Source organism: Schistocerca americana, chromosome 2 (assembly GCF_021461395.2).
Source record: "Schistocerca americana isolate TAMUIC-IGC-003095 chromosome 2, iqSchAmer2.1, whole genome shotgun sequence".
Taxonomy (NCBI): Eukaryota; Metazoa; Arthropoda; class Insecta; order Orthoptera; family Acrididae; genus Schistocerca; species Schistocerca americana.
In genome coordinates, this window is record NC_060120.1 from 259455686 (window position 1) to 259468394 (window position 12709).

General features: G+C 42.8%; 1 protein-coding gene across 1 annotated transcript in view; it reads right to left on the reverse strand.

Moving 5' to 3' along the window:
- Positions 1-12709, reverse strand: part of LOC124591253 (RNA polymerase-associated protein RTF1 homolog) — a 142171-nt gene that overhangs the window by 19745 nt on the left and 109717 nt on the right. Inside the window, exons 10-11 of the mRNA XM_047131720.1 lie at positions 6881-6975; positions 138-300 (exon numbers count right to left, since the gene is read on the reverse strand). Of these exons, the coding sequence (XP_046987676.1) occupies positions 138-300; positions 6881-6975 (258 nt within the window). The remainder of the gene's footprint in view (positions 1-137; positions 301-6880; positions 6976-12709) is intronic.

The following is a 12709-nucleotide window of genomic DNA, read 5'->3' on the forward strand; positions in this document are numbered from 1 at the left end:
AGTACATAAGAATGATTCTCATGACACACAGCTTGTTGCCTTGGAGCCAGAGAAAAAGAGACTTTTGAAAAAGCATTACTTTTTTCCCCTCCTTGGCAGTGGTCCACAAGAAACTTTTTTTATCCAACTCAACTCACCATTATGGCCTTCTCTGCTTCTTCAACATTTTTCTTGCGGTTACGATCATTGATATAACTAATACTGGAAATAGTTGATGTTCGTAATTTGTCTAGTTCTTCAGCTCTTTCTTCCAACTCTTGGAGTTTCTGCTGAATCCTTGCTGCCTCTTCTTCATCACCCCTGCAAAAAAAAAAAAAAAAAAAGAAGGGGGAACATAAAATATGAAATATACTGAGCAGGTTATTGGTATTCCAAGCCCATATTTTTATAATAAAATCAGGAATTGTTACAGAGAAAAATACAAAATGAGAGGAAAAGCAATACGTTGTGACAGTGCCACGACATTTAACCATGCCGCCACGACAGTACGCGCAAACGGCGATAGAGGCGCTCCGCAACTCGGCTGGGCGCGGGAGCGCCACCTAGCTATGAATGGCACCGGCCGCATGTCACGGTACGGTAGTCGAATAAGAGATACTGAGTTGTTATCATGTAACGAGCTATTGTTTCTAAGTGAGTGTGTTTGAATATCCACGCAATTATCGGTGATTTATCGGTGATTAAAGGTTATAACACTTTTTGGCGACGAGGTCGGATATTTTCACTGCGTTGTGGATTTGTGTGTTCGTGACGGGGCAGACATGGAACAGCTTATGCAAGCGGTCATTGAACAACAAACACATCTGACGGCTGCTATTCAGGCATTGTCGACGTCGCTTACTCATCGTCTGTCTTCCTCTTCTCCGCCTCCATTCCCTCCTTACGACGAGGCCGCTGAAGATTGGGAGGATTATGAGAAGCGTTTGCGGCAACACTTCTTGGCTTTCGGCGTTGTCGACGCTCCTATGTGTAAGTCGTTATTTCTATCTTGGATTTCCCCATGGATCTATCAGCTGCTATCTCAGTTAGCCCATCTGCGGGAAACTGCCTCTCTGTCCTTCCAAGAAATGTGTGACTTATTGTCTAACTATTACCGAAAAAACACCCACGTTGTTGCCGCCCGCGTGGCGTTCTACTGGTGTCGTAAACAGCCACATCAATCTTACAGGGCTTGGGCGGCGGAACTACACGGTCTGAGTAGGAAATGTCAGTTTGTCACGGACACTCATCATGAGTCTTATGCTGATTCAATGGTTAGGGATGCTATTCTACGGCTTGCTTCTGATAAAGAAGTTCGGCAATGTGCCCTACAACTGCCAAACCCATCGTCGTCGGAAGTTCTAAGAATCGCTCAATCCTTTGAAGTGTCTCACACCGCTGGCGCGCAAATAGACGCATGCTGTGATGTAGGCGCTGTACAGTCAACTTTCGACACGGACAATTTGCCTGTTTCACAGGAGAACGAAGATGTGGCGGCTGTTCACACGCGTAAACAACGTCGCGTTGGGCCGCAACGCTCGCAACGAAAACAGCAACCACAGAAGCAGGTCCGTTCTGCACTTCCTTTTTGTCCACGTTGTTTCGTACAGCGACAGGGCCGTGTGTCCAAAACGTTGGGCCACGTGTAATTCATGTAGGAAAAAAGGCCACATTGCTTCTGTGTGTCAGTCCCCTAAAGTTCCTGTCAACGAGGACGAGGCATCGGACATGGATGTTAACTGTGTGCTTTCTCAGACAAATAAGTTGTTTGTTACTGTTCGTGTTCTGGATAAAGACATTCGCATGCAAGTGGACACTGGCTCTGCAGTAACTCTCATTAATTCTCGCACGTATTTGGAGTTGGGCTCCCCTCCCTTGTCTCCAGTTATGCGAAATCTGAGAACTTATAATAAACAGAAAATTCCTATCATTGGCCAGTTTGATGCTTCCAATGCCTACAAGTCTGTTGTTAGGCCCCTCACGTTTTATGTGGATCATGCGGGCACTGGAAACCTGTTCGGTTATGATGCTTTCCCGTTGTTCGGGTTCTCCATTGATGATGATGTGCGCCTCATATCTGAGGATATTCCGTATCAACAGCTGGATGGATTGTGTTCTGAATTTTCGTCCGTGTTCTCTGCTGGTCTGAGTCGTGCCAAGGATTTTGAAGCCCACATTACTCTTAAACCTACAGCTCGCCCTAAGTTTTCCCGGGCACGCCCTATTCCGGTGGCGTTGCGTGCACCTGTCAAGGCTGAGATAGACAGGTTAACAGCTTCAGGGATTCTCCTTCCTGTTACCTCCAGCGAATGGGCATCGCCAATCATGGTGGTTTCTAAACCAAACGGGAGTCTGCGATTGTGTGGTGATTTTAAAGCCACTGTCAACGCTCAGAGCCTCATTTACACTTATCCTCTTCCCCGTCCTGAGGAGTTATTTACCAAGCTTGCTGGGGGGCCAGCTCTTTTCCAAACTTGACTTATCGGAGGCGTACCATCAGTTGCCGTTGGATGCTTCTTCCAAGGAATTTCTCGTTATCAGCACTCCTTGTGGGTTGTATCAGTACCAGCGGTTACCATTTGGCGTCGCTAGCACGCCGGCCATCTTTCAGCGGTTTTTGGAACAGCTCACGGCTTCCGTTCCCGGCTGCATAACTATCTGGATGACATTATTGTCACGGGGGCCTCCACTGAGGAGCACCTTCGCAATTTGCGTTCACTGTTTCGGGTTTTGCATTCAACTGGGTTGAGGTGCAATCTGGACAAGTCACAGTTCTTCCAACCCTCCATTGTGTATCTTAGTTTCCACTTGTCCCGTGAGGGTATACGTCCTCTACGTCAGCACGTTGCGGCCATTAACGCTCTACCCCGGCCATCTACGGTCAAAGAACTTCAGTCGTTTCTAGGCAAGACTGCTTATTATCACAAATTCATTCCATCCGCGGCGGCAGTAGCTCATCCTCTGCATCAACTGTTACGCAAAAACGTCCCTTTCTGTTGGTACAACGAGTGTGAGCAGGCTTTTGTCCGCCTGAAGGCTCATTTGCAGTCGGTGCCTTGTCTTGCCACATTCCGTCGTCCGGGTCAGCACTTGGTTCTGGCGACTGACGCGTCACAGTATGGCCTACGGGCTGTTCTCGCCCATCGGTATGAGGACGGGTTGGAACGACCCATCGCCTATGCTTCCAAGACCCTCAACGATGCGCAACGGCGTTACACTCAAATCAAAGAGGAGGTGCTTGCTATCATTTATGCTCTAAAAAAGTTCAGCGTTCTTTTGTATGGTTCTAAGTTTCACCTCATCACCGATCATAAGCCGCTGGTCTCTCTGTTCAGCCCATCGGCGTCGCTTCGGGATAAGGCAGCTCACCGCCTGCAACGTTGGGCCTTATACTTGTCTCGTTTTCACTATGAGATTGACTATCACCCCGCGGCCCAGCACGCCAACGCTGACACATTGTCGCGATTGCCGATGGGCCCCGACCCGGTTTTCGATCGTGATGAACTACTCTGTTTCCACATTGATGAGAAAGAACGTCGTGTGGTCGAGGGTTTTCCACTTACAGGTTCGCAGGTCGCGTCGGCTACTGCGCGGGACCCAGTCCTGCGTCAGGTAATCGGTTTTGTTCAATGGGGTTGGCCGGACAGGGCCAAGGGCCGGGCATCGGATCCCCTTCGCAACTACCGTGCCTTGCGCCTTCGTCTGTCTATTTGTGATGGTGTTGTTCTTCTGGCCATGGATGGCGCATCTCCACGGGACGTGGTGCCAGCCTCTCTTCGCGAAGATGTTCTCAAACTATTGAATGAAGGCCATTGGGGTATTTCTCGGACTAAGTCCCTGGCCCACAGGCAAGTTTATTGGCCCGGTATTGATTTGGACATCGCCCACATGGTTGCTGCGTGTGGTCAGTGTGCTCAACAACTGGCTGCACCTCGTACAACGCCCTCTCTGTGGCCTGATCTGGCGCAGCCATGGGAACGGGTGCACGCTGACTTTGCCGGCCCCTTCCTCGGTACTTATTGGCTACTGTTGATTGAAGTCTTCTTGAAGTTTCCGTTTGTTGTTCGATGTCCGTCGCCCACCACTGCGGCGACGACACTGGCTTTGTCCAAAATCTTTGCACTAGAAGGTCTTCCATCCATGATCGTCACGGACAATGGCCCTCAGTTCTCTTCGCAGGCCTTCCGTGATTTTTGTACTGGACAAGGGATTCATCATGTTACCGCACCGCCCTTCCATCCGCAATCGAATGGGGAGGTCGAGCGCCTTGTCCGCACTTTCAAAAGCCAGATGAAAAAATTCCTTAGTGATTTTTCCACAGATGATGCTCTGCTGCAATTTCTGAGTTCTTATGGCTTCACGCCTCTGGGTGATCGCAGCCCTGCTGAACTCTTGCATGGCCGCCAACCGCGCACTCTACTGCACCTGCTTCACGCTGTCAGGCCTTGTACTGTGTCCCCTAGTGCGGGAAAATACTCGGTTGGCGCCGACGTGTGGGCACGAGGGTATGGATCTCGCCCTAAATGGACTCCAGGGGTGGTCAAAGCTCTTCGTGGCTGCCAGCTTTGTGAAATACGTACGGATGACGGCATGGTTGTTCGCCATTACGACCAGATGCGCCCACGAGTGGTGGCCACGCCGGTGCCACCGCCCCCTCCTTCGCCTCCACCAGCCCGAGAAGCCAGTCCTGTCGCTGCTGCCGATCTACTGTACGTGTTGATGCGGCCAACATCACTACCGCTTCCGAGTACGCCGGAACAGGCCCCAGTCGCGTCGCCGCCTTCTCCGGGACCCATCTCGCTGGAGCACACCCCAAGGTCCATGATACCTATGGATGCTGCTCCGGAGTTTTCACCCATCATCTTGTCCCAGCATTAAAAGGAACAAACGTTTACACGCTTCATACAATCTACGTGAAAACTTCTATATTAAGCAACAAATGCACATACCCTTGAGGTGACATAACTGACAGGATTGTGAAATACACATTTGCAGACGGTGGTAGTATCGTGTACACAAGGTATAAAAGGGCTGCGCATTGGCAGAGTTAGCATTTGTTTTCTGGTGAGTCATATTAAAAGTTTCTAATGTGAATTAACATATTTTGAACCTGGAATGGTAGTTGGAACTATACGCATAGGGCATCCCATTTTGGAAATTGTTAGGGAATTCAATGTACAGCAGTTGACAGTGTCAATAGTGTGCTGAGAATACCAAATTTGAGGCATTAGCTCTCACCATGGACCGTGCAGTGGCTGATGGCCTTCACTTAATGACTGACAGCAGTGGCATTTCTGTGTAGTCATCACTGCTAACAGAAAACCAACACTGCCTGAAATAACCACAGAAATCATTGCGAGATGTACAAAGAATGCATCCATTAGGACAGTGGGGTGAAATCTGGCTTTAATGGGCTATGGCAGCAGACGACTGATTTAAGTGCCTTTGCTAACAGCAAGTCGTCGCCTGCAGAGCCTATTCTGGGCTCATGACCGAACTGGCTGGACCCTACATGATTGAATAACCATGGCCTGGTCAGATGTGTGGGATGAGTTAACATGGAATGGACTGGGTCCTCTGGTCCAACTGAACCGTTCATTGACTGGAAAGGGCTATGTTTGGCTAGTTGTAGACCATTTGCAGCCATTCATGAACTAGTATGTTTCCAAACAACCACGGAATTTTTAAGGTTGACAATGCACCATGTCACAGGATCACAATTGTTCGCGACTGGTTTCAAGAACATTCTGGACAATCCAAGTGAATAATCTGGCCAACCAGGTCACCCGACATGAATCCCATCAAACATTTATGCGACATAATCTAGACATCAGTTCATGCACAACATCCTGCTTCACCACACTTGCGCAATTATGGACAGATATAGAGGCAGCACGGCTCAATATTCCTGTAGGGGACTTCTAATGACTTGTTGAGTCCATGCCATGTTGAGTTGCTGCACCATGCTAGGCAAAATGAGATCCAAAGCGATATTAAGAGATATCCCATGACTTACGACAGCGAAGTGTAATTCTACATCCGTCTTATCTTAGAGAGCAGTTTTACAAAAATGTGAAATTAGAAACAAACAACGGAAAATCCAGGATGGAATTAACAATGTTATGAAAGGGAAAGTTGCTGCTCACTAAATAGCAGAGACGCTGAGTCACAGATTGGCACAACAAAATTATTATATTGTGACAGTCTTTTTGATGTGCGTATCTGTGACTCAGCATCTCCGCTATATGGTTGAGTAGCAACTGTTCTTTTCCTAATACTGTGAATTTCGAAACAGGAATACTGAACAATGGCATTTTGACTGCTAGTTTTCTGACTTCTACTGAGTAAGGACTAGGACGACACCAAGGTGTCATGAAAAAGTGTGCAGACTAAGATTGTTTATAAACCTTAAATGAAAACTTTTATAGTGAGATAGTGAGGAATGGAGGAGAAAATGGAGGCATGCAACACCAAGATAGATATCTATCAACAAATAAAAATAGTATCTTGCAATGATGACAATTGCTGAAGACATGACATAAGGTAACAACACTACGACTGTCCCCCCCCCCCTTCCCCCCATTCAAAGCTGAATCATCTTTGTTACTTGACGATGAAGCATCTTATCAATTAAAATCTTCTAACACCATGACAGGATTGAACTAAACAAACATACACACATAATAAATGGTTTGTATGTATGTACAGATGAGAAACTAAAACGGGCCTACATCAAGCTATGATGGAAGTACACTATCATATTCACCATGTCATTTTCTCAACCAGTCTTTTCCTATTTGTCTCACAGTTTGATACAACATAACAAACGTAAGCTATTCACTAGTAAACACTTATAAGTTAGCTGCTGTGTCTAAAAATAATATTCAAATAAAATAATTACCTCCCAGCAGCCATATCTCGTTCTTTCATCAACTGAGTTTTCTTCATTGCATAATTATAAACATTTGTCTTAAACCTTTCTTTTTCACGAATAATCTGTAAAGTATAATAATAGCTATTAGGATATAACAATAATAATCAATGACAGCGCAGTGTAATATTCTTACTAAAATTGTGTAGCAAATAGATGAGCTATCTGCTTAAAATCATTCTATAAACTAAAGGACATCAATCTTCAGTTATAATAATTTTAAAATAAATGGTAACAAGTATTCTGAGTACTGGACATTCGCTTACACATTATTCTCTCTGTCTCAATGGGGATGGTGTGGTTGAACATTACTTCATTGTTGTTATCAACTGTAATATTAAAATACAGGGCTATTACAAATGATTGAAGCGATTTCATAAATTCACTGTAGCTCCATTCATTGACATATGGTCACGACACACTACAGATACATAGAAAAACTCAAAGTTTTGTTCGGCTGAAGCCGCACTTCAGGTTTCTGCCGCCAGACCGCTCGAGAGCGCAGTGAGACAAAATGGCGACAGGAGCCGAGAAAGCGTATGTCGTGCTTGAAATGCACTCACATCAGTCAGTCATAACAGTGCAACGACACTTCAGGACGAAGTTCAACAAAGATCCACCAACTGCTAACTCCATTCGGCGATGGTATGCGCAGTTTAAAGCTTCTGGATGCCTCTGTAAGGGGAAATCAACGCGTCGGCCTGCAGTGAGCGAAGAAACGGTTGAACGCGTGCGGGCAAGTTTCACGCGTAGCCGCGGAAGTCGACGAATAAAGCAAGCAGGGAGCTAAACGTACCATAGCCGACAGTTTGGAAAATCTTACGGAAAAGGCTAAAGCAGAAGCATTTCTTAAACAGGAGATTGGAAAACCGATGGATCGGTCGTGGTGGAGATCATGATCAACAATTCATGTCATGGCCTCCACGCTTTCCCGACTTAACCCCATGCGATTTCTTTCTGTGGGGTTATGTGAAAGATTCAGCGTTTAAACCTCCTCTACCAAGAAATGTGCCAGAACTGCGAGCTCGCATCAACGATGCTTTCGAACTCATTGATGGGGACATGCTGCGCCGAGTGTGGGAGGAACTTGATTATCGGCTTGATGTCTGCCGAATCACTAAAGGGGCACATATCAAACATTTGTGAATGCCTAAAAACACTTTTTGAGTTTTTGTATGCGTGTGCAAAGCATTGTGAAAATATCTCGAATAATAAAGTTATTGTAGAGCTGTGAAATCGCTTGAATCATTTGTAATAACCCTGTACATCATGTGTAAAGGCAGAGTACACTGAATTCTAGCACTAAACAGTACATAGGCGAATGACATGTCACCTACTGCTAGAAAATTTGCTGCAATATGCTTAATACGACCTTTCACATAAATTAACATATTTAGCTTTGGTGTCAATAGGAACCATCTTAATCAAGTAACAAAGTCAAAGGAATTGGAGCAGACAAAACACCTGAACAATTTTCATTGTACGACAAAGAAAGCTAAAATTTTAATTTTGAGGAAAATCTTTTTTATAGCTGTTTTTGTTGTACACTGCCAAATCTTGGTCAGGGCATTAAAGTGTTGCCCTCATCTGCCTAAAGCCATTTATTTGAGGCAGCAAGAACTACAGAAAGTACACACGACTGTGCTGAGGCAGGCCCAATGCGCATCAAACTCACTCATTACTAATGACCTTGACAGCTGTTCGGGTGTGGCGTAGCGGGAAACTCCCAGATCGAGAACAAGACATCACAACTGAGGCAGTTCAAACATACTTTTAGTGAAAGGGAAACCGGCAAAATTTCACAACTAACTAAACACAATGAAAACTGCATGCATGACAAGTAAGTGTTTAATATAGACATTGTTTGAATGTCATAACATTTTGCTCTTCACATTTTTTGCCCTCTTGTTCAGGAACAGTGTAGTATCAGAAAATGGCTATAGTTTTTGTTCACTGAGCATTCGCTTATAAGCAAAATTTATTGTCTGGTATGATTAATTAATGAAATCATTTTATAGCTGTATTTTTGTCTACCTCTGATCTCACCACCAGTTGGTTCCTCTCATCCTAGACTGTGACCTGCATTACTCTTTATCCCCAATACCCACAATATCCCTCTTTCTTCCTCAAGGAAGGAACTATTGCGCGTGCACATATGTACATGTGTGTGTGTGTGTGTGTGTGTGTGTGTGACCACTACTACACACTTTGCATACTGAAGGTTAATACTGACCACCAGCACTCTGTCTCAAATTATTAGTAGGGACTAGAAAACATAGCATCTATTTTTGGAAAAATTTGTATATATTTTTTTGCTTGTAAATGATTAAACGCATAAATTTAAAAGGTTGTCATGCTACATAAGTGAAGAGACAAACTATTAGTGCTCTTAAACTGACTGTTAAAAAATTGCTGACTGGGAACTTTCTGACTAGAATGTTTACTTTTGCAAAACCTTCAACACCTTTTTCTTCCAAAATGGTCATCATTTTCTTTGTTTGGCTGCATTTAAGCTTTCAAAAATAATTGTTCTGTTGAAAAGCAGCAGCATTTTCCCACCAGTTAAGTGAATGTGTCACCGGTATAAGACGTTTCTCGTCATTATTTGTCTTTTCCAGCCAAATTTTAAGATTAAAAAATCCGACGTCCACAATCGGCATGGCACACTGATACATTGTTACATTCGTACACTTTTTTTGCAAGTAAGTTCTTGTGCACATTATCTTTCCAAATTGGGCTTCGGCATTAACTGCTAACATTATCGATATTGTCCACATAAAATAAAGCTATTTCAAACTATCGGTAATAAATAGCCCATCTGGATACAATTCTCTATGAAACAGCGCCTATTAAGTAATTTCACGTTTTCACATTTTGAGGCAAATTCACATTGATTTCACATTTATAGAAAAGTGTGAATTTTTCTGGTCCCTAATTATTTGTAATATTTTTCAAGATACCTAAATGTAATATAAAATTAAAAATACAAGATAATTAGGACATACAACAGATTCAGTTCTCTTAATGCAGTAGCAATACAGTAGTTACATGGCAGCTACTCCTACATGTCAAGAGCATAAAAAGTACCTTTGCAACAATTTCAGAATATAGGACTGTACATTACATGTTTATTATGTAAGTATACCCATTAACATAGATTTTTCCCATTTCATCTTCAAACATACAGTAATTCAATTGTCTCTATTATTGTTACAACTTAACAAAATGTAATTAACACAATGTGGATTGATACAAAGGTCTTTCACTGATGCAATGAAGTCTGTCTTCCTAGTATTTCTTTAAATTGCAGAGCTGCTGGTGAGAATGCATAAGGACTTCTTTCACAACTCTGGAGAATCTAGACAAGGCAGAGGCTTGGCCTTGCACCAAGACAACACACTCGACGCCATAACCTGGGCCATCTGTGTTCAAATATATCTTCAGTTCATATTTATGCTTAGAAATTTATGAGCACTAGCTGTCGAATCTCTTTATAGGAGAGAGAACAGATGTTTTTCTCTTCTTTCACAACTGTGTTATCCAACTTTTGACGAACAGCGGGGCCACAGCACCCAGAGACAACAGTGGCCATGTGTGGGTGAGTTGTGTGTAGCTAAAATCTAACAGTCTAATACTGAATGTGCCTGCCTGCTGTTCAGCACCTCCTCTAAGCAGTGAGTAGCAATCGCTCTTAATACTTATAATGAAAAATTGGATAATTATGTTCTTTCTTTTCCTCACTCAGGACTCAGAGTTCCTTGATACAAGGATTAAAAAAGAAAATAGCCATGTCATGAGATTTCTGCAGTAGATTAACAACTTCCCCTTTTACGAAGGCTTCAGCGCACCCTTTCAGCCATTTCACTGCTGCCTTGACATCTTAACTCTGACATGAATCTAGTAGACTAAATGGTCACTACAAAAACGCAAGGTCAGCTTTTTTAACCCTCCAACTCATTTGTAGCTTCTTTAAAACAGTCCAGAAATTTAATTACAATATCCAGTACATCTGGGTGATGTTTGTTCCGGCTTCTTTTTCCTCCAACAGCAAATTCTCAATGTGTTTCATTTCCGAAGGGACTGAATTCAACATCATGTAGATACTACTCCATCTAGTTTCAACATCTTGATGTAATTTTTTTTTTCTAATCTTGCCACAACACTATATCGTTTCACAAACGTCACTGTTCTACACATAGCATGAACCAAATTTTCATTTTCACGCAAATCTTTATGAAGCAACTTTTCATCTAATGAGTGGCTTACGGCCGTATTTATGCCATGCACATCAAATAGGAGAAATTTGTGAAGTTAAAGAGTTTTATTTATGTTTGGCATTAAATTTCAGAGCAGTTACATCTATCTCAGACATTCTCTCAAATAAATCATTGAATATACATGAACAAACTGTTCTTAATGTCAGAAGTCTAGTATTTTTGCATTCCTTATCATGCCTGCAGTGCTTTCTTCTCTTTAGTGCTGAAAGCAACCCACAGGACCACAATATAAAATTAAAAATATCATTAACAAACTTTTTATGTCAAATACAGCCCATAGCTCTCTCAACTCTCTAAAATAAAGAAGCAATTTTTTTCCAAAATACAAGACAAGAAAACAGCAGAGGGAAATATTATGGTGATTATTCCCATAATGGTCCGAAGCCGAAACTTGGTGGACAGTTCCTTTCAAAAAGAAGGTTGGCTGGTTGACCTGGGGGAGCAGACCAAACAGTGAGCTCATCAGTCCCATGGGGTTAGGGAAGGAAGTTGGCCGTACCCTTTTAAAGGAAACATCCCGACTGTTGCCTGAGCTGAAGCGATTGAGGGATATCATGGAAAACCTACCGTATTTACTCGAATCGAAGCTGCACTTTTTTTCCGATTTTTGCAATCCAAAAAACCGAATGTGGCTTAGAATCGAGTGCAAAGTAAGTGGAAGTTCTGAAAAATGTTGGTAGGTGCCGCCACAACTAACTTCTGCTGTCGCTACACAGGCATGCTTTGCAGGCACAAAGGTAAATACTGGCGCCAAAACCTCCGAGCAAAAAAAAAAAAAAAAAAAAAAAAAAAAAAAAAAAAAAAAAAAAAAAAAAAAAGGTGGAAGACAAGCTTTTTTTTCTCCGCCCAGAGTTTCGACCACTGCATTTTCATACATTATCCAATGAAGTAAATACAAATTCCGTATTGTTCAACTTCGAATGTAGCAGCATTTCAATGTACTATGAAAATCCGACTGGCATGACTGTTTGGGATGTTTGTCAATATGGCCAACTCTATGTTCTGAATTTTTTCCTACCTGTGAGAAGAGATGGTTGCTAATAGGAACTTTTATGAATTGTGAATCTCATACAGTATTCTCTTCACCATAAGAATAATACTAATATAAACATTTTGCCATGTATTCTTTCGTGTTTGCTGCTATCTCATTTAAATCCTGTCTGCCCAATACACTACGAAACTAGTGTGAGACAACAGCAAACGCGGAAGAATATACATATCATGTTATGTTTATATTCGTATTATTCTTATGCCTAATAGTGATACAGTCAGAAATGAAGCACGGCAATTGACTAGATTATTAAATCTAAGATGACTAATTTCCGTGCAGAATGTAATGTACAGAAGAGGCGTCTGCAAAGATTTTCAAACGGCGAAAAATTTTCGCTAAACTCTCGTTCAGAATATTTTCTATCATACACAGTCTATTATTTGGTTCTTGTTGATCATTATCAAAGAAAGTAGCAGTGTAAGTAACAACAAATAGCAGTCTCTTGCCATTGTTTCGCTAATGAGACAATTC